Source organism: Scomber scombrus, chromosome 24, assembly GCF_963691925.1.
Source record: "Scomber scombrus chromosome 24, fScoSco1.1, whole genome shotgun sequence".
NCBI classification, from domain to species: domain Eukaryota; kingdom Metazoa; phylum Chordata; class Actinopteri; order Scombriformes; family Scombridae; genus Scomber; species Scomber scombrus.
In genome coordinates this window covers 14,727,612-14,750,571 of record NC_084993.1, presented here as the reverse complement: position 1 = coordinate 14,750,571, position 22,960 = coordinate 14,727,612, and the positions used below count along the sequence as shown (strand labels likewise).

Sequence of the window (22,960 nt, the reverse complement as noted above, 5' to 3'; positions counted from 1 at the left end):
AGTGATGTAGTATGCAGTATTACAGTAAAAGTACTGCAGTATTATGAGTGATGTAGTATGCAGTATTACAGTAAAAGTAGATAAGTATTATGATAATAATATCATATAATCTTTCCCTCAGGGTTCATTAACTATCTCAGGGTCATCTCTGTAGAAATCTGTGATTGTTTATTCTGAACCATTATTAATATACATTATAGTAGATCACTCTACTATGTATTAATATTTCTTGTTGGAATTTGCGTTATCGAGTGAAATGAGTAATATAGCAGGGGGTTTGAACACTTGCAAATTCTCATTAGGACCTGAGCCCCCCCCCCCCCCCCCCCCCCCCAAAGGTCTGATCCTAGAATCGCCCCTGGTACAAGTTAAATAAATACACTGAGTTACTTCCCAGCACTGCTCATGCCTATGAACGTAACCTGTTGGTTAAACGTGAACTGAAGCACGTTATGACGATTGAGGTCTTATTTTGAAAATCGGGAGCGGAAGAAGAATTGTTAACCTCGTCTAGCTTGACTGCTGTGCTAAATGAATGGCGCTACAGTGTGTAGAGTGATATTAAAGGACAGTCGGGACGTGTAGTTGTAACTTGTAGCTATCAGTTCCACATTAAAGGCAGTGAGATGAGTTCATGTTAAAGGTTTCCTGTTAGCTGGAGCTTGAACAGGTAACAACATGTCTCTGTTTCACCTCATTAAAGCTAAACTTAGCACTTCAATCGTTAGCTAGCTATGATAGACTTTACTTTAACACGGTATACATCTGCTTCTAACAACATATAACTTGTTTTACACACTTTAAAAAGGCTTATATTAATCATTATATACTCAGCAGGCTCTGTATACAAACTGTTATATATTTTTTATTGTGTAATTGTTGGTTAAACACAAAATAAAAAGTTAAAAACATATATATATATTAACATTAAACTTGGTGAAGCTAGCTGTATTAAAGTGACTTCTGTGACTGACTTCCTGCAGCTGTGGAGGATGACAGTAGTGAACCTGTCCTTTGCTGCATGTGGTTTCGTGGGGATCTACCACCTGGGTGCTGTGGGGGCTTTTCTCCGCCATGGGGATAAGCTGCTGTGCTCCCTCAGGGCCTGTGCGGGGGCCTCAGCAGGGGCCCTGGTGGCAGCAGTCATGATCACGGCCCCTCACAAACTAGAGGTACAGTGCTGGCTTCCTCATTCAGGAGCAATGATACTGCTCAGTTGAGATGTAGATGTTAAAGTGGGGTCAGACAACCCCTCAGGGGTCCTTAAGGGGTTTTTCCAGAGGCTCCTTTACTAAAAACAGATTATAGTCATTCTAATGTAAATCAGAAAAATACTTTAGAGTGGCATTATTATATCTGCTTCTGTAGTGCTGACAGATTTACAAATTGTGTGCTTTGAATTGAAGACTTAAAAGGGGGCGTGCTGCTCTCCATATCAAAGATTTGACACCCCAGCATCCCCGTCCTGTTAATATTTAACACCTAACAGCTCTTAATATCTAGACAGTGACAGTAAAAGATCACAGAGTTTGGAGAATACATGGATCACTTCACTGAGATTTGAAATAAAGCTCATACAAGCTCATAAAGCAAAGCTTGTGGGTTCAAGGCCCAGATAGACAAGACATTCTACAAATGCTGGTTTTCCCTCAATGTGCCTGACACAGTTCAAATTATAGCAAAATATTTGTTTTCTAATTTGTGTAGTCTTTACTGTAGTCCCAAGCTTAGAAGAAAAACATCAGAAACGAGGATCTCAGCTTATGAAATGAATATTATGATCATCACGACTGCATGCAAATGATTCATTCTTGTGTGTTTGGTAAACGTGCTGCAACAAGCTACTGTAGCACCCACCCTCACAGATATTGCACCAATCAAATGACAGCACTTGCATCATCAGTCAATATCAAAAGTTCACACCCACATGGGAACACCCAAATATAAACCACAAATAACATATTGGTAATTATAGTCATGATGAGAGTAAAAAAAACAAGCAGCAAATGAATGTAAATGTCAGATGGATTAAAAATACAGTCAGGTGGATGTCAGGTAGTGTATGTTGGTGCTGGATATGGAGCGCATGTGACTGTGTTTGTTCTCTTCTCTTCCAGCACTGTAAAGAATTCACATACAGCTTTGCAGACAGTGTGAGACGACAGAAGTTCGGAGCCGTCACACCTGGATACGACTTCATGCTCGCGCTGCGGTACTCGCATGTCTGCTCGCTCCCGTGTGTGTGTGTGTGTGTGTGTGTGTCTCAATGATGTCTGCTGGGTTAGATCGCAGCTGTAGCAATCAGGGGTGTGAGAAAAACATGATGCGGAGTGTTATGGTTATCGTGGTAACACTGCTTCTGTTGCAGTGTTTATTTATGCCACTTTTAGATATTGTTGTTAGTCTAAAATTCAGCCAGACTGATATATCGGTTGGCCGATATTGACCTATCACAGATGTTTCAGTATCGGCTTATATTTTGTCAGATGTGCACCAATATTTTTTTTAAAGCTTAATAGGCAGCATTTTATGTATATGTATGTGTAACTAGTTAAAGCTCAGTCTGCAGAAATTGTGTGTGTGTGTGTGTATGTGTATGTGTATGTGTATGTGTATGTGTGTGTGTGTGTGTGTGTGTGTGTGTTGAATGTAGACAGAACACTTGCAGTGAGTGTATGTGTACCATGAACTGAGTCACCTGATGCATTGTTCCATTCCTAATTAGAATGCATGGATGTATGTGTGTGTGTGTGTGTGTGTATTGAACAGATTGAGTAATAATTAGACCCTGCTGTAAATGCACAGTGTTTATGAGGCCCTGTGGGTATATTATTATTATTATTATTATTAAGAAGCTGACAAATGAGCATCTGTGTGTGTGCTCTGCAGGGAGGGGATAGAGGAGATTCTACCCAGAGATGCTCACAGTCTGGCCACTGACCGCGTCTACATCTCTATAACACACTCCAAGAGCGGCAAGAACCACCTCGTATCCAGGTTTACCTCCAGGGAGGATCTCATAAAGGTGCCACCATCCCACTCTTTCAATCTACCGTGAAAGTCAATACTTTTATGTTTATGATGCATTATTTCTCCTTTATGTGACACGTTAGAGGTTTGTGTTTGAGGTATTGTTCGGTTTAGTTGTCGAATATAAATCTAAAATCTCATTTTAGCTGTTAAATCCAGCTGGTTCCTGCCCATGAAGCACTGATATATGCGTGTGTGTGTGTGTGTGTGTGTGTGTAACTAACATCACTAATTATCCATCACTTCTTCACTCAGGCTCTCCTGGCCAGCAGTTTTGTGCCGGTCTACGCCGGACTCAAGCCTGTGGAGTTCAGAGGAGAGGTAACCTCACACTGAACCATGTGATATTCATTTTCATTCGTTTTCTATCAGCTGGATCTATTTATAGACTTTCTCCTTCTCTTTTCTTTAGAAATGGATCGACGGAGGTTTCACAGACAGTCTGCCGGTCCTTCCCGTGGGTCGAACCGTCACCGTGTCCCCCTTTGCCGGGCTGCAGGATGTGTGTCCGGTCCACACGGGACGCTTCAGGACCCAACTCAAGCTGGCCAACATGAACGTAATGGTAGGTTTCGGAGAGTTGAACGTATCTATTGCGAGGAACATTTTGACATGGCGTGATTTGTTACCAGACTCTCCACATGTCCTCCCAGCTAATAGCTCATGATCATATAAAAGAGTTGCACCATTCAGACAATCCATTACCAAAGCGCCATGCTGTGATTCCACACTACAATAAATAATGACATTCAGTGTGTGATTCTTCAGTGGAGAACATGCTGCATTATGTCGCTGGTTGAACAGTGTGTGTGTGTGACAGCGGTGCACCTTTCAGATGTGCTCGCTCACATTGGCTGGGTGTGATGTGGTGAAAACCAGCAGCAGCTCCACTTAATTCTTTTTCTCATTTCTTTTATTTGTGTTTAAATAAATATGTGCTGAGTGTTAACCTGAGGAAAGATTAAAAAAAAATACCCTAAAAACAAGCTCATTTCAAACTGTTCACAAGCAGGTGATTTTAAATGTTAACAACAGCATAAAAGTCAGTTGATTGCTTTGGAAAGGAAGAAAGAAAAGAATATTGAAACGATGGAGTTCTTTGTTAAACTCTTTAAAAAATTCTGAAAAAATCACTTTACTGCTTTAAAGGATAAAATTGTCTTTCTTTTTTATGCTTGAAATGTTCTCTTTTCCTCAATTCTAGTGTATATTTTAATTTCATCCCACAGTTAGTCAGAATATTCATAACAACTTCTTCATGAATATGAATGAAACTTTATTCAAGACAGTTTAAATGTATACAGAGTTAAAACAATGCTTCCAAAAAACAAGAGGAGGATTTAGTGTCACTGTGTGTATGCTGGGCTAATGACATCATGACTCATTCATTGATTCATTTCACCGAACCATGAATCTGTACATTAACTTCCTCAACACAGCATGAAAGGATTGTTAAAAACAAACATGTGACTGGCACTCGTCCATCTTGCTTTATAAAGAGCTGTCTTTACATCATCTGGAGACATTAGAAACTTGCAACATTGACGCTGCACATCATCATCATCATCATCATCATCATCACATAGATCATCCCTGATGTGACCTAAATATTTTATTCTGCTCCCTACATTTAACACTTGATCTGCCAAAATAAAGAAGGAAAGTTTTGCTTCTGATCCTCTTTGGTTCTAGCAATCATGACATCACTCTTTTTAGGATTAAATGTGATGTCATACTGCATACCATCATTTGAGCAGATTGTGAGCAGCTGATGTAATCCAGCACTATAAGGAGATATGATAACTAAATCATCAGCATACACTTTATGATTAATAAGACCACTCCCCACTATACAGCCAGTCTTACACTCTTAGCTTTATAGAAAGATCAAGTATAATATACACACACCCACACCAACCCTACAATGACTTCACTTAGTTATTTCCACGTCTTTACCCCATAAAGAGTGATATGTTTGTGTAAATGAAAGCTTCTGATGACAGTTAACTCCGTCATCGTCTCTCCAGGATGTGATATGATGTAAATGCGGTGTTCTCTTTGGTTCCCTCAGTTCTCCATGGAGAACATCAAACGTCTGAACCAGGCTTTGTTCCCTCCATCCGCCGCTTACATGCATTCATTATATCAGGAGGGCTTCGATGACGCCGTGAGGTTCCTGAAGAGAGAGTCCTGGATGAGCTGAGTCACATCCACACATGAAGGAAACATCATGTTATTTATGAACTGCCTCTTTAGCTTTTCTAAATAAAATACCAATAATGCCAAGTGTTTGCATGCAGTGATGTTGTAGAGGAACTTCAAACACATTGATCCATCGCTCTGTGTGAACTCTGTTTGCTAAAATCCTTAAGATCCTTTTTGTGGGATCAAGCACTGTGTATATTTCTAAAGCCGAGCATGAAAGAGTATCATTGAGAGCTTCAACTAGATAAGTACTATCTCTCACACACACACACACACACACACACACACACTCACCTCTGCTGTATGTGACAGCAGCTGTATATGATGAAAAGCCCCTGTGTGAACATGGACTCTTCATCAATTTTCCAAGGAGGCATTTCATTTCTTTCAGCTTGAAGCAGCTGGGGGGGGAGGGGGAGGGAGGGAGAAATGATTGGATATTGGAGCACTTCACAGGAAGTCAACGCCGCCATCATGGATGTCGGAGGCTCCCTTAGGACGCACGGATGGAGCGCTTTGAAGTGTCGGACGTTACTGCCGGGTTTCTCCCACTGTTGGGTTTCTCCCGCTGCTGGGTTACCGTTTGATTTCCTCCAGCATCAGGAGACGTGAGCGGGTTCTCCATCAGCATCCAACCTGGTGAACCGGTGTGTGAGAGCTGCTCCACCCTCAGGACAGACGTGGAGGTTCCGACGCTTCACCGAGAAGAGTTTTACCTAGAAGGAGACACTTTACACTTTGAAATGACCAATCAGTGACAATCAGGATCCCGTGTCCTACACAACCCAAAACCTCGATTAAACCTCCTGTGTGTAATGATTTTTCTTTTGTTAATATCTTCTTGTAAACATTTAAAACAACTTTGAATTTGAAATACAGTTTTTTGAAGTGATCTCCTGACTAAATATATATTAACTGTGATGCAGCCTGTACGATCTCTATTAGATTTTATTATTCATGGTGTTGATGTGTGAACATGTGAAGGACTTTTGGAAATGTGCTCTTAAAACAAAAAGGGTGTTAGTTATGTACAAATAAGCATTACATTATCTCCTATATCTAACCCTAACTGTACCCCCAGAGCCCTACTGGAGGCCTCCATGCACCCTCTGTCAGGGTCTCTTACCTTGTTACTGCCCTCATGCCATGCTCTGACCCTCTGACCCTAGTCTCTCTAAGGTGGTCCAGGCCCAAGTAGTCAGGCCTCCAGGAATCTTCCAGTCCAACCAGTGGACCCAGTCATAAGTAATTATCTCCATTTAAGAAATGTGTGATCATGTTGCAAGAAATCTGAATATAGCATTTCAAATGTTACCAACTCCCAAAAGATATATTTATTATTTATTATTTATTATTTTAAGTGATAAAACACTAACATTTTTTCCCCATGATGGTAGAATAATGTATGCAGCAGAGGGTTGAGAAGTTGGTCTTTAAGTGGTTTAACATTTTAAAAAAGTTCGAGAAAAAACAAATTATATTTATATTCACCATATAAAAATAACCTTTAAAATAGTTTTTGGTGTGGAACACAAGCACACACACACACACACACAAACAGATGTACTCACCAGTAATTCCCCACTGGTATTATGTAAGCCCACCTGCTGGTTCTAGTAATGAGGCTCAATTAAGGATTCCCTTAAATTACCGTTTCTACCCGGGGCGAGAAATTCCCCAGCTTGTGTTTTTTTTTTTTCTACATTATGTCTCAGCTTCACTTGTTGGAAAAAAAAATCTTCTCTCAGTAATGAAACAGTGAACGGGGCTGCTGTCTGGAAACAGGCCAAAGCTAAAAGAGCCCATTTGTTAGTGCAATTATTCCACCGCTGACTTCACCGTACAGTAACCGCAGACGTACACACACCTGCAATGTGTTAGCATTCTGATAAGCATGTTTCAAATCCACTGGAAAAAAAAAAAAAGCAAATAGAGGTTGGAAGTGAACATTTGTGAAGTGCAGCGACCGTGTGAAGTGCACTTGACACAGTCGCTGCATCTCGACAGTGTGAAGAGTGTCGCCGTGTAAAAAAAAAAAAAACGCTGCTGTGCTTTTGTAGAGGATGAACAGAAGAGGAAAAATCCCCCCCCCCCCCAGGTTGTGTCTGTATGCGAGTCACAAACATTCCCATGTTGTGCTTCTGCCCACGTCTAAACTCGTTTTGGGAGAATGTGATTGCAGGCCTCTAACCACATTACTGCAGTGTAGATATTCCTGCTGAGCCACGGTGCTGAGAGAGATGTATCCATGGAGGTATGAGAGCTGCCTTTACTGATGCTGGAAACAAATAGCTCCACATAACAGCAAACCTCTGCTTCCTCTAAATGATGTAGACTAAAAGCTGCAGAACACATTACATCTGTATTATGTTGTGCATTGTGTTATGTACAGGATGCAATGAATGGAGGGATGTTTTTTTTTTTTTTTTTTTTACAGCAGTGTGTTTATGTACTTACAAATAATTACATACATTTTTCATTCAATGATCTTTTTCACTTAAGATATTTTGTTATAATTACATATTTTTCGGGTTATACCATATATTCCCTTTTCTTACACAACATATCACTTCATCACAAAACTGTGTCGAGTTTGAATTTTATTTACCTGTGCAGTGAGAGAAAAGCCCAAATTATATATATATACACACATACACACATACACACACACACACACACATATGGGTCAATGAGGATTTCTTGTGTCCATGTGGTTTAGTTAAATTTAAAGGGTTAAAATGTGAAAATAAATGTATGAATAACTTGCACACATTCAGCAAGTTCACACTCAGCATCAAATTTCTGCTTTTAATCCATTTTGAGAGAATATATTAGAGGATTATGGCAAACATGTCTAAGTGGTGTAACCATAAAAACGTTGTATCAAATAATTCAACTTGTTTAAAAACAGTAAATTCTCAATAAAACACCATATCAACTAGTTTGGCATGATCTTACATTATAACTTTTTATATTAAATAAAGGTAATGGAATACAATTGTTCTAAATATTACATTTCATCTGGGGAATCATGGATTTCAGGAAACATTTACATTTTTTTTTAATGAAGTCATTATTAGTATAAATCCACTTAAATACACTGTAGGTGATAAAATATGTAATATTTATCATTCTTTTGTGGTTACACCATTTGACATTTTCAGGAGCATTCAGTCTTACTTTTGGTAAAAAAAGATTTCATCCGTGCTCTGCTTGACTTTGAGGAGGAAATAAGAGACTTCTGTATCTGATTGAAAATTCAGCTCTGGCTCTAAAGAGGAGAGACTGTGGGGAAGGTGGAAGGAGTACTTTGAGGGCCAGATGAATACAGAAAGTAAGAAAGAGACAGAGAGAGAGAGAAGGTTGGATGAGGTGAGGAGAGTGAATCAGGAAGGGCGTGAGGGCAGCTATGAAGAGGATGAAGAGGTCCAGATGACATACCCGTAGAGGCATGGAGATGTTTAGGAGCAGAGTTCTTAACTAGATTGTTTAACACAATATTGAAAAGTGAGAGGATGCCTGAGGAGTGGAGAAGAAGTGTACTGGTACAGATTTTCGAGAATAAGGTGATGTGCAGAGCTGTAGTAACTCCAGAGGTATAAAGCTGATCAGACATAGAATGAAAATGAGTCGAGGAAGCTCGGTTAAGAGAAAAGGTGCAGATGTGATATTTGCTTTTAGACTGTTGATAAAGTATAAAGACAATCCTGGTTTAGTACAGACTTTAAAAAACTGTGAAGCTTTCCTTTAATGTCTTTGAGGGTTCAATGCAATGCAATTCAATGGATAACATATTTTGGCTTTCCTGAATTCAAATTGATGTAAACTGTTTCAGTTTTATTGAATATTCTGTATTTTTTAATAATGTACTGGTCCTGTTTATTTTCTTTTCTTTTTCAATTTTTATCTCTCAAAAGGCTTCCATCAAGTTTTGTTTTGAAACCCCAGACCGGAAACGACGCTCTATTATTCTGCAATATGAACAAGCTCTGAATTGACGTATCGCGAGATTCGCGATTGACAGTACAGCACTGTTCCGGAAAGTTTGAATACTGTCAGGGCTGAAGATAGACATGAAGCACCTGAACTACTTCACACAGCGGAATACAGGACAGGTCAGTCACTGCACCTGCTGCCATTTCACGCCAAACACGACTATGAATTATTCCTGAAATATTACACACCCGCAGCAAAGTGTCAGGTTGAACATTTGTCCGGAACAGCAACGAAAGTGTCTACAACTCACAACTCAAAGTCCAGCTGGAGCTCTTGCTGTTTGACCCTACCCGGTGTTATGTCCAAGTTTGTTCCCCCCTCCAATAATGTTCCCCTGCTGTTAAAAATGTGTTTGTCATATCACCACATCCGCGGTAGTAGTTAGGTCATGGTTACGGTTAGCTGGCTAGGGTTAAGGTAAGCTTGGGGTACTATTAAACATCTCAGAAGACGATAAGTTAGGGTTATGAAGAAGGGTGAACACATATCGACAGGGGAACAGACTTCCACATAACACACACACACACACACACATGTAAAATAAAAATACAAAACAGTTTTAAAAATGGTTGCTAGTGTCACTGTTATATCAGTCAGCAGATATTATTGGCTGATATTGACCTATCACAGATATATCGGTATCGGCCAATATGTTGTTTGTTATATGCCGATATTTGACTTTTTAAATAGTTTTTATATTTGATTCTTTTTCTTTATTCATGTTTAATATGTGCATGTTTTTTATTCTTTGTTTTTGTTATTTATTTATTTTTATTATTATTTATATTTATTATAATTATTATATTCCCAGTGGTGTTTACTGTTTCAGTCCACTGATAATAAACGTTATTGTTAAACTGTAACATATTATTTTTATGTATGTACAAATATATTATATACATATAACATTATCAGCCTATATATTAATATGGGTATTTTTGGGTATTGGCCCCTAAAATCCAGTATCAGTCAGGCCCTAGTTCTAACCCTTTACACAATTACATCTGCTGTTTTCCCTTGTCTAAATATCTTATAACAACCATCACCTTCAGTCCTACTTTATGTATACTTTCAGTTATTTTTAAAGTATAAATGTCAAACATTCCCTGCTTCCAGCCAGTCATTTGTGAAGATTCGCTGCTTTTCTTTGTCTTTTGAGATGTTTTTCACTTGAATCTCTTTATTCATCTCTGGGCAGCATTCAATATCTGTATAACACACTCATATATTCACTCACATAAACCACATAGACTACGCATCCTTAAAAATATGCCTGGATCGACTCTGATACAGATCTTTAGAACTGGCTCTGGATGTCTCATCTTTACCTTTTAATGCATCAGAATGAGCTCGCTGCAGCAAAATGAACAAAGCAGTGTTTAATGGATCGGTAACGTCTGGCTGATACCTTATCTGCTTATTACATTTTTCACAATTCATAGACCATGTAGAAAAAAAACAGTCAGTCAGCTGTAGAATTGAATGAAAGTTTGATGTCATCCAGCTGCTGTTGATTTAAGAACACCTACAGTCAGCTGGGAGGATTCCAGGATGATTGGATATGATTGGCTGCCGTTTGATCTACAGTATAAACCACAAATGTACATATTTGGTGTCTCTGTTCATTCAGTGTTCCTGCTCTGACAACATGAAGTCCTGGTGGCTGCTGTCCTCTCTGCTGCTCTTTGGGGTGAGCGGTGTCTCTCTACAGGAGAACAACAAGCCTAATTTTGTCCTGATGATGGTGGATGACATGGGAATTGGAGACCTGGGCTGCTATGGCAATAAAACACTGAGGTAAAGACACATTGAGCTACGTTCTGTGGCCCTGTGCTGCTTGATGGCTTAAGTATAATTTTACTACTGTATTCATTAATGCAAAAATTCAATCATTTTTCAATAATCTTTTATCTAATCCTGTTGCTTTCAAAAACTCTTTATCTTTTGCTGATTTCCTTAATATTCCTTCGACACTAAACACTTCTCCTGCCCTCTTTTTATTCCTTTTTAATTTCCCTCTTTCCTTTTTTATAAGTAGCTGACAAATAAAGGAAAATATGCCAAAAAAAAGTTTAAAAAACCCAAACAAAATAAATCTGCTTTATAATGTGACAGTACTACTAAACACACAGACATGATAAACATTTTTTTTTTAAATTCAGTTTGACTCACATTATTTGAAGATAGTGGAAATATTCATAAATCTGCTTAGAAATCATCACAAATAAAACTAGCAACCCTTAAAACTCTTCTTTTCTTTAAAGTAACAAAACATGAGAGCAAGACCACTGATGATGAGACCGAAATAACAATAACTCAAGATATATCAGGTTTTTAATAAAAGCATTAACGGCTGGCTGTATGCATGTTTAATATGGCAGGACTTGAAATGTTTAATTTATTTTTTAAATTGAATGTAACTTTTTTCTTTCTTTCTGTTACTAAAAGCCAAACAAGGGACTGGAGTAGGAAACCAACAGAACATCAGTATTACAACTTGTGTGTAACAAGTGGAAGTGATACTATTTTAACTTGCATTATCCCTTATCTTTTTTTTTTTTTTTTTTTTTTTTAAACCATAATTTATTAAGGTTTTTAAACATATTATAAAACAAAACAGGCATGTGGGCATTGAGATGTTTAAGTATATCAGCCTATACATAACAGTTCTACAACTTGCATTATCATTTCAAAAAAACTGAAGAACATAAAATCAAAATAAAACAAAGTAACATCTGTGTAGGTGTGTGTGTATACTGCTTCACACTTGCTTGTTGGATGGTAGAGAAGCTCTTTGAATCAGTTCTGAGTGATCATGAATTGAGAGTTACTCATATCTATCATTAAGTACAGCAGACCTTTTCTCACTCACATTCAGTGCTGTCAGACGCTGTGTTTAGTTAGCATCAGGCTGTGTGTGTGTGAATGTGATCTTTGACCTGTGATGCATTGTGTTTTTTTCAGGACTCCTAATATTGACCAGTTAGCGCAGGAAGGAGTGAAGCTGACACATCACATCGCTGCAGCCAGCCTCTGCACTCCCAGCAGGGCAGCATTCCTCACCGGACGATACCCGATACGATCAGGCCAGTTTAACACCAGCACAACAAAGTGTTTAATGTTGGTCTGCAGGCAACAGTGAGCTGTTAAACATGTGTCACATTAAACTAATCTTTTACTCCTCTGCCTGAGGAGAGACATTCATTTAGATACTGAATTATTAAACAGGAGGTATTTCCATGAGTCCAGTCATGGCCTTTTGAAGAAGAATGTTGCAATCATTCGTTTTCTTCCCTTTCTTGTGTAACAGGTGTAGCTGGGACTAACAGACCCGGCGTCTTTATATTTAACGCAGCATCCGGAGGTCTTCCGAGCACAGAGGTGACCTTCGCAAAGATCGCGAAACAACAAGGCTATGAGACTGCTCTGATAGGTGCGCTGCTGTCATCCTTTATTTCAGATGTTTGTCATGTGTTGAAGAGTTATAACGATATTTAAGCCTGTCACAATAATGATCAACTTATCATACAATAACATAATTATCAACATCATCATGTCTATATATCGTTATATTGACTTATCATATGATAGCCCCCCCCCCCCCCCCCCCGCCTTATTATACTGAATGATTTTCAAATGACAATAATATCGTTAATCGTGATTATTTCATAGACGATATATCGTCTAACAAAAGCAGTTATCATGACAGTCCTAATGATATTTATATGTAAAGAACCTGAGTTACAGTGTCTTTCCATGACATACTGTAGGCTTAATGACTACAGGAAGTCCAGATTAACTGACATTATGTGCTGTCCTTTAATCAAACAAATCCTACTTTTCTAGTTTGTTTCTTGTTTTGGTGACGTTAACTCTGGAGCAGCTCGTGGAAGCTGATTGGTCAGACAAACTGGGCTCATCAGGAGGGAAACGTTAAAGAGGCAGGAGCTAAAACAGCCTCTTTCAGACGGAGCAAGTGTGAGATAAATAAGAAGTTTTTAACTGTAAATCATGCAAAGATATTCCAGTAGAGCAGATTAAAAAAAGAGTAGATTAAAAATATCAACCTGGAAATGCACACAATATGCTCCCTTTTTTAAAATCACAGCTTATGTAAAAAATCTTCTGGAAACTCAACTGAGAAACCATTTATGGATAAAATAACCAGATGTATTTTAATCCAGACAGATACCTGATTTAAACATAAGTCATGCCTGCACTGATTTGCAGTATTACCCACAACAGTCTACCATCCAGAGACAGCAGCCAATCAGAGAGATGCTCTGCAGTGCGCTTGGATTTTTATTACAGAACTAATAGCACACTTTTTATTTCTCTGACTGTAGAAATCTGATGTTTTTTTTCACATCGTAGCATTAAAGCACGAGTCTTACAGGTAAAACCACGTAACTATTACAAGTTGAGTGTATGTTGGCTCTTCTGGAGGTGTGCTGTATTGTACTGTCAGCGTGGAGACTTTGAAGGTACAACACTGTGTTCAGCAGTAATGTAGGAGGCAGGTTTTGACAAGGAAGAAGAACGTTTTTGAGTTTGAGCTCAATAAAACGATACTTCTTTAGATTTCTTTTTCATTCTTTTGTAAATGTTTTCTATCTTCCAGGAAAATGGCACCTGGGGCTTAACTGTGAGAGCAGCGATGATCACTGCCACCACCCCAGCATCCACGGCTTCAACTATTTCTTCGGCATCCCTTTGACCAACCTGCGGGACTGCCAGCCGGGCCACGGCACCGTGTTCATGGTGTATAAATACTTACCGTACAGGACGCTGGCTATCATCCTGCTCACTGCAGCTTTACTCCACTACAGCGGCCTCATCACCATCAGCAGACGGCTGATCCTGAGCCTCGTGTGTCTGCTGGTCACGGTCACATGTCTGATAGCAGGATTCATTCAAGTCATCCCGTATCTCAACTGCGTGCTGATGAGGGATCACAGAGTTGTGGAGCAGCCGTTCACATCTGAAAACCTGACTCGGAGGATGACTCACGAGGCCGTGGGCTTCATAGAAAGGTACATGTCAAAAAATTGAAGCTACATACAGCACTTTAGAAAGAATGTATTGTAAAGAAAGCACATTCAGCAACAGCAGCTTCTCTAAACGATAGGATAAAGCTGCAGTCTTTGATCTGTGATGTCACTTTGAAGAAAAGTGTTTATGCACTGTATTTATTCTCATGCTGGTAGAATAATAAGTATTTTCTGTATCTGCAGGAACTCAGCGAGGCCTTTCCTGCTGTTTTTCTCCTTCCTGCAGGTGCACACAGCCATGTTTGCCTCAGCGCCGTTCAGAGGAACAAGCCGACACGGTATCTATGGAGACGCTGTCCATGAGGTGGATTGGAGTGTAGGTAAGACATAGTACGTGTATGTTGTGTCATTTAAAAATAAGTCAAAATCTGGGACCCTGACTGCAAAAGCTCTGTTATTATTATTATTATCATCATCATAATCAGTAGAATGTAGTTTTCTCCAGGAAACATTTTCCCCTTTATTTTGGATAATCCACAGACCTCATGCTCAATATTGTTCAGTGGAGCTATTTCCTACCCAATAAGTAGTCCCTATGAAAACTGACTCCAGTGTGCTCTGTGGATTACCCTGAGTAACTGAAAAGGAAAGTTATAGAATAAGTTCAAAGCTTAAAGACGGTGGGTTTTACCCCCTATCTCTTCCATTGTAATTGTGTAATTAAGGGATTATTTTACCTCCCATATGAAATGGAAGAATGATTCCAGTGATCAATAACTCCTTCAGTGTATATACTGTACTGTATTATTATCATTCTTTAAGACAGAGAGTTGAAATAAATGTGAACCCACCCTTTAAAGTCACACTTCATGTGCTGTATATTGTGTCTGTTCTCAGGTCAGATCATGCAGACTCTGGACAGGCTCCAACTTGCAGAGAACACTCTGGTTTACCTGACTTCAGACCAGGGGGCTCACCTGGAGGAGATCTCTGCCAGAGGGGAAGTCCACAGAGGATGGAATGGAATATATAAAGGTAAAGGTGCTTTTCCATCTCTAACTGTACACCAGTGACAGACAGCAGATATACAGTATGTCATGTGATCTGAGATAATGAATTATACACCTGTCATTTTTGTATGGTTAAAATGACTGACTGGGCCTTGAAATACACTCAACTATATACATTCTTTATTTAGTCTCATGAAACCTCATCCCATAAACTTCGGATTAGACCTGTCACAATAATTATTGACTTATTGTACAATAGCTTAATTATCAGCAGCTAAGAGGCTATTCATGTCACATTGGCTAAGCAAGTAGTGTCCTCCATTCCTCACTGTGCACGTCCTGAGTGGAGACTTCAAATGACAATAATATTCTTTATTATGATTATTTCTGAGACAATATATCGTCCAACTAAAGTAGTGACAGGTCTACTTCTGATCCCTTAAAATGTTTAGAATTGATTAAAAAATGACTTACTTTTAAAGCACGTTTGGGGTTATTACTGATTATCACGAACCCCTTATGAGCCTGAATGCAGCTGGAAACCCTCCAGCAGTCTTCTGTTAGTCATTTCTAGGTCAAAGCTAAGAAACAGAGAAGACTGAGCCTTTGGAGTCAACGCCCTGTGATTCTTGAACAACCTGCTGGAGGAGATTAGGCAGCAATTTCTTTCTCTTGAATGTGCTATTTTTATTTTATTTGTTTAACTCAGCGTTTTAGTAATTCATGATTTAACATCACTTGTTATTATTACTATATTAATTCCACTTTATTTAATATTCTGCAATTTAATATTTGAAAAAGTGTGTTTGAAAAATGTGATATAAATGAAAAAGAGAAACATACTTTATGAAGAGTCAGTTGCAATACTTTCAATTCATTGATTCCAATTAAAACCTATAGAATCTTTTACACACAGCAGGTCAGCTGCACATGCCTAAAGTCAAGCATCAACTCAACAGATATGAATGCATGGATAGAAATGCTTTCAAGGAAATTCCTCTGCAAACTGAACTAAGTCACTGTTGCAGAACTTTCCAGGAAATAACACCAACCAGCAGGACTGGTTTGCAGCAGTAGACTCTTGTCAGTGTTTTAAGGCTGACTTGTAGACAAAGGTTTCACAGTGTGGACTCAGATTTGATGTAATCCTGCAGTCTGGACTCCACAGACCTTATTCAGAGAGCAGTTAGAGTCGTGCAAGGCAGCCACCGTCTGCTATGCTCTGTTATCTCTGCGTGTGGCCGCTCTTAAGTAGCAACTTGTTCCTTCACTTCCAGCATTTGCTGTGTCTAGACTAGAACACAGCTGAGTTATGGTGTCCTTGTGTTTTCTTTCTTTTTTTTGTTCCTTTGAGCAGCAGGGAAGTCCACAAATTGGGAGGGAGGAATCCGGGTCCCGGGAATTCTGCGTTGGCCTGGTAAAATCCCCGGTGGCAGGCAGGTGGACGAGCCCACCAGCAACATGGACCTGTTTCCTACGGTGGTGCGGCTGAGCGGAGCCACGGTCCCACAGGACAGGTGAGGCTGCTTCCACACGTCAGTCAAAAAAGCAGCGCGGCCGGAAATCTAGGTCACATTTTAAAGAAGAGAGAGTCAGAATGTGTGAGTGAGCTGGCAGTGTTGCTGCAGGATCTGAGCACAGGAAACATGTTTGCTAATGAACAGAGGGGTATTAAGGTAATCCACAGTCTTTGATCAGCAGCCATTGTGATTCACAGTAATGAGAAGCTGAATGTGTTAGATGATTAACTGTTGAATTGCTGTCCTCTGGGTCTGCAGGGAGATAGACGGTCATGACATCATGGATTTGCTTCAGGGGACAGTTGAAAGGTCCAAGCACGAGTTTCTGTTCCATTACTGCAACGCCTACTTAAACGCAGTCAGGTGGCATCCCCAAAACAGTAAGTCAGTATTATATCTGTAGATATCTCTCACATCATCTAGATACACACATATATCAAGTATAACAGCTACCACTTTTGAGTAGACCTGTTACAATAATTATATATTATATTATCATTATATCAGTGATATAAAATTATCTTCAAATGACAATAATTATTTCTGAGACAATATATCGTCCAACTAAAGCAGTTATGATAATATAAAAGTGTAATTTAGTGTACATTTTTTAGTACATTTGCACAAAGGACAAAAATAACTAAGGCAGATGCTGCATTATGAACTAATCTGGTCTCTCGTAGAGGGACACTGTGTCAAAATCTAGTTAAAGCAGTGTTTATTTCAGTCTATAAAATGACCACAAACAAACTAGTATACTACATATATATTGTGAGACAGCAGAGATCTGCCATATTCCTTTATATATCTCTGGATGTGTTAGACTGTTGTGGGTAATACTGCAAATCAGTGCAGGCATGACTTATGTTTAAATCAGGTATCTGTCTGGATTAAAATACATCTGGTTATTTTATCCATAAATGGTTTCTCAGTTGAGTTTCCACAAGATTTTATTTTTTTACATAAGCTGTGATTTTAAAAATGGAGGATACTCTGCACATATCCAGGTTGATATTTTAATAAAAATCATTTATCGCGATTATTTCTGAGACAATATATCGTCCAACAAAAGTAGTTATGATGACAGGCCTACTTTTGGGTTCCTTTTATTTTAAACAAGCTGATAATATTTTTCAAAAAAAGTTTATGTTTAGGAATGTGCTGTCACACATATAACATTATGTATATTTCCACATTATATACTACAGTACTATTAATATAATAGAGTAGGTATCATTCCATCAATACAACAACATAGTCATGTTAAAGGCAAAATGTTGCATTCTGATGAAATGGCTTCAAGGCCAGTATGCAGATTATTTCCACTGTTACATATACTCGTCAGTCTTACATCGAGACTTTAATAAATCAGAACCTTCACTGTGCAGATTGATCGACACATGTTCAGTTTGTTATCACCTGCTGAAGTTTCTCTGTGCTCTCATACAAGCTTATTTTGTGACATCATAACTAGATTGGAGCCAATCATGGTCCTAAAATGCTAATCCCATACAGTAGGTTTGTACACATAGGAATGAACAGTATTTACAGATTCATAGATTCTGGAGGACTGGATGCAGTTATAAGAATGTGATTGAACAAGATGATTGAACATTTTTAGTGGGAAAACTACAGCATGTCACACAGATGATGTATTTTTGTTGAAGTTGTTGGAATTCATTCATATTTTTGTTTCTAAATGCCTCCTTTTTTGCACTTACTCGTACCTACATACCTGCTTCTTTAAAATTCCCTTTTAAGTTTTCCAAACAGCTTGTGCCCTTGATATGATGATATGAGGTGACAGCAATACAATAACTGAGATTGTGTGTCTCTTTGTGCAGGCAACGCAGTGTGGAAAGCTTTTTACTTCACACCAAACTTCTACCCAGAGAACGAGACATCCTGCCTCCACACACACGTCTGCTTCTGCACGTCGGACCATGTGACTTACCACAATCCTCCGCTGCTCTTTGACCTGTCGAGGGATCCCACAGAGAGCACGCCGCTGACTCCTGACACTGAGCCTGACTTTGACTCTATCCTGGCGGTGATGGAGGAGGCTGCACAGAGGCATCAGAGCTCAGTGAAGCCTGTAGAGAGCCAGATCACTTCATGGAACCTGATGTGGAAGCCGTGGCTGCAGCCCTGCTGCTCCACACTCAGCCAGCTCTGTCAGTGCCAGCAGGACCTGCTCACTGCTTAATACTGACTGAAGCTGAGCTGCATCTGGGACTCCAGCACTTCAAACCTGACTCCACCAGACAGTCCATTTGCAGCTTCAGTGGTACTTTCCCAACTCTATAAAAGAGGGGGAGACACTGGTCGTTATGGTGACGAGTCATTTGCACATGAAACAATGAAATGGGCAGAAAAACAGTGGAGGTGAAGGAAGAGTCTGTCAAATTCAAATAAGCTTAATTGACAATGAAAGATGATATAACTGTTTCTTATGAATGGCACTTTGCATCCCTTCTGTCCAAACAGCACATAAAAACAGATTGTTTTAAAGAAGCCAAATGAAGTTCAACATTTTAGGAAATATAATTATTGGTGCTTTCCAAGAATGAGATGAAAAGATAAATATCAGTCTCAATCTCATATCATTGTGTCCCACTGAAATTAAATAGCATTTTTATCTGCTACTGCAAACACCTCTGCTCCTGTGTTCTCCTTTGAGAAAAAAGCTAATTAGAAACCAATATAATAATATAATTTAATATGTTTTGGTTTGATGATGAAGCACCTTAGTTTTGCAATAATTGAACTGAATGTCAGGTTAGGTGTGTATTTGTCCAATTACTCATGAACCCCTAAACTTTTGGGCATGTATTAAAAGCTCTTTATCTCCCACACAGTTCTTTCTACATCGATGTGAACTCATCAAATTAAAGCTGAGACGTTAATGTGTGAAGGTCTGAGCCTGAGGAACAAAAATGTGAAGCTGTGCAAACACTGACTGTCTGGACTGAAGATAGAATTCAAGCACGGAAACATTCCAGATCATTTCAGGTCTTGTTTTGTAACTCAGATCCTCACTGATTCAACCAATTACTCTTCATCTTCAGAAACAAACACATCTGTCAGCACATTTACATCTCTATCTTTCATCACCCTAACCTGCTGCACATCCTTCCCAGCAGTCTTTTTCTCCTTCCTTAGTGACCAAAACAACTCACCATACACCTTTTTCCATAGCCTTCGCCACCCCTCTCTTCACTGTATGCTGCATCTCCTTGTACTCCTGTCTACTTTCATCTCTAAAACTATATTGATAAATATAACTGTATTATAGATTATAGCATGTAAAAAAATGATGATGTTACTGTTTCTGTATAGATACAGAAACAGTATACAACTGTAACTGTATGTTGCAGTTCTGCATCTGTGCATCCGCCATATTGGAGAGGTCAAGATAAGTGTTTTTTATAATGATATCTTTGATGAACATCTCTAATGAACATTTCTCATCCAATCAACTTCACACACGCACACATACAGATAATATTTATATTGTGTTATATGTGTGTATTCTAGTTCTTGTATATTCTTTAATGTGTGTTGGGTTTCTTCCTTCCTAAACCTTAACTTTATTTTTTAATTACTGCAACTGATTCAGTACAACCTTCAGCTACTTCATAATGCTGCAGCACCCCTCCCTCACAACATCCAATAGAAAAATACAACTCATAAAATCACATTATTGTGTTATTTTATTGCCTCTAAATTGGTCCCAGTGTGTTTTAGAGTAGATTTTAAGATTTAATGATCACAATTAAGGCATGTATGGATGGGGTGGCTCCCTCTGGCCTGCTAACCCTGTATAAACCCCTATTCTCTGGCAGGTATTTGTCTCTCAGGTTGAGTCTATAAACCAGTCAGTTCAGCTCTGAATGAAGCTGCTGGAGGAGATCAGGCATGAGAGTTCTGCATGTTTATCTAAATCTTCTTTTTAGCATATGTATCATTACATCATACATTTATTGGTTTATGTCTTTTGTAAAGTATTTTTTGAGAAGCACTATATAAATTAAGTATAGCAGGTTATATAATAGCAAAATAGTTTCTTTAATGATAACTCTTTAAATGGTATAACTAACTTTACATGTGTTTTTTTCCCCACTGCACTTCATGTTACAGAACAATCAGCAACCTGTGAGCTTTTGTACATATTCAAACTAACTGACTCATTCATGGCCAATGTCATACACAACCTCAGCAGGATTTCTATACACATATATTCCAGGTGTCCTCGCTATACACTTCCCTTTCTAAATACTTTGTGTGCTGCACCTGATGTATTCTGATGAATTGATAGAGCAGCTGTGTGTGGAGAAATACTGGCATCTGTTGTTTGAGTCCAACATTGCAGAATTTTTACCTGAAGATCAGTGATTCTTAAAAAAAAAAAAAAAAAAGGTTTCAGGGTGGTCCCTAAGGGGTTCTGAGGAATGAGGAATTTAATTTCAACAAAGACTTGAATTCAGCAGAGATGATCCCAACTACAGAACATGTATGAGAAAAAAGAGTCAACTCTCAGAACTATCTTTAGAAAAGAGTGAGAACTTGTCCAAGATTCAGTCTGAGGGAATTTCATTCTGAACAGACTTTAACCAGAGATGCCAACTCGATTCAGCTGACTCAGACTGCTGAATCATCAGCTGAAATTCCGAATGCATTCTGCAGAGAGAGTATCTTCAGGGTGAGTATGGAGAGTAGGAATTATTACAGTGACCAAGAACTGTGAGTATTGTATTAAGACCACAAACTGAAAACCAAACTACAGTATCCTTTAACAAGGGTCTGTGAGGGTCTTCTGCTTGATTTATCAAGAACCATTACATATGTCTCCACAATATATTGTGAGTAAATATATCTAAAGAACAAAGCAGATTCTTTAAAGTCCAACTAAATTTAAAATTCATTTTTGCCAAGAAATCAATATAATAGGAACACTTAAACAACACAATGTAACTCCAAGTTAATCACACTTCTGTGAAATCAAACTGTCCACTTAGGAAGCAACACTGATTGACAATCAATTTCACATGCTGTTGTGCAACTGGAATAGACAACAGGTGGAAATTATAGGCAATTAGCAAGACACCCCCAATAAAGGAGTTGTTCTGCAGGTGGTGACCACAGACCACTTCTCAGTTCCTATGCTTTCTGGCTGATGTTTTGGTCACTTTTGAATGCTGGCGGTGCTTTCACTCTAGTGGTAGCATGAGACGGAGTCTACACAACCCACACAAGTGGCTCAGATAGTGCAGCTCATCCAGGATGGCACATCAATACGAGCTGTGGCAAGAAGGTTTGCTGTGTCTGTCAGCGTAGTGTCCAGAGCATGAAGGCGCTACCAGGAGACAGGCCAGTACATCAGGAGACGTGGAGGAAGCCGTAGGAGGGCAACAACCCAGCAGCAGGACCGCTACCTCCACCTTTGTGCAAGGAGGAACAGGAGGAGCACTGCCAGAGCCCTGCAAAATGACCTCCAGCAGGCCACAAATGTGCATGTGTCTGCTCAAACGGTCAGAAACAGACTCCATGAGGGTGGTATGAGGGCCCGACGTCCACAGGTGGGGGTTGTGCTTACAGCCCAACACCGTGCAGAACGTTTGGCATCTGCCAGAGAACACCAAGATTGGCAAATTCGCCACTGGCGCCCTGTGCTCTTCACAGATGAAAGCACATCTGGGACATCATGTCTCGCTCCATCCACCAACGCCACGTTGCACCACAGACTGTCCATGAGTTGGCGGATGCTTTAGTCCAGGTCTGGGAGGAGATCCCTCAGGAGACCATCCGCCACCTCATCAGGAGCATGCCCAGGCGTTGTAGGGAGGTCATACGGGCATGTGGAGGCCACACACATTACCGGGCCTCATTTTGACTTGTTTTAAGGACATTACATCAAAGTTGGATCAGCCTGTAGTGTGTTTTTCCACTTTAATTTTGAGTGTGACTCCAAATCCAGACCTCCATGGGTTAATGAATTTAATTTCCATTGATATTTTTAGGGTGATTTTGTTGTCAGCACATTCAACTATGTAAAGAACAAAGTATTTAATAAAAATATTTCATTCATTCAGATCTAGGATGTGTTATTTTTGCGTTCCCTTTTATTTTTTTGAGCAGTGTATTTAAGATTACAATTACCAAATGGAAGATATTTAAATTGTATTTATTTTTCTGCAGAGACTGTGGT

The 22,960-nt window shown here is 39.2% G+C and overlaps 2 protein-coding genes across 2 annotated transcripts; both read left to right on the top strand.

Annotated features, from left to right (window-relative positions):
• Positions 1–533: 533 nt before the first annotated feature.
• Positions 534–5,565, top strand: pnpla4 (patatin-like phospholipase domain containing 4). The gene is made up of 7 exons (XM_062445562.1): positions 534–670; positions 984–1,172; positions 2,118–2,212; positions 2,890–3,025; positions 3,286–3,351; positions 3,443–3,595; positions 5,102–5,565. Exons 2-7 carry the CDS (start codon positions 993–995, stop codon positions 5,231–5,233), a joined length of 762 nt encoding a protein of 253 aa, XP_062301546.1. The 5' UTR covers positions 534–670; positions 984–992; the 3' UTR covers positions 5,234–5,565.
• A 3,685-nt stretch (positions 5,566–9,250) lies between these two features.
• On the top strand, positions 9,251–19,655 carry sts (steroid sulfatase (microsomal), isozyme S). The gene is made up of 10 exons (XM_062445560.1): positions 9,251–9,350; positions 10,862–11,028; positions 12,196–12,317; positions 12,542–12,664; positions 13,853–14,264; positions 14,466–14,602; positions 15,120–15,257; positions 16,590–16,749; positions 17,011–17,132; positions 18,597–19,655. Exons 1-10 carry the CDS (start codon positions 9,309–9,311, stop codon positions 18,956–18,958), a joined length of 1,785 nt encoding a protein of 594 aa, XP_062301544.1. The 5' UTR covers positions 9,251–9,308; the 3' UTR covers positions 18,959–19,655.
• The last annotated feature ends 3,305 nt before the right edge of the window (positions 19,656–22,960 follow it).

Excerpts from the sequence above, each read along its gene's own strand:
- pnpla4 (XM_062445562.1), top strand. The coding sequence starts at position 993 with ATGACAGTAGTGAACCTGTCCTTTGCTGCATGTGGTTTCGTGGGGATC. Across the intron at positions 3,026-3,285 it reads CCAGGGAGGATCTCATAAAG|GCTCTCCTGGCCAGCAGTTT; the intron begins GTGCCACCATCC and ends TTCTTCACTCAG. Across the intron at positions 3,352-3,442 it reads CTGTGGAGTTCAGAGGAGAG|AAATGGATCGACGGAGGTTT; the intron begins GTAACCTCACAC and ends TCTTTTCTTTAG.
- sts (XM_062445560.1), top strand. The coding sequence starts at position 9,309 with ATGAAGCACCTGAACTACTTCACACAGCGGAATACAGGACAG. Across the intron at positions 12,665-13,852 it reads CTATGAGACTGCTCTGATAG|GAAAATGGCACCTGGGGCTT; the intron begins GTGCGCTGCTGT and ends TCTATCTTCCAG. Across the intron at positions 15,258-16,589 it reads ATGGAATGGAATATATAAAG|CAGGGAAGTCCACAAATTGG; the intron begins GTAAAGGTGCTT and ends TCCTTTGAGCAG.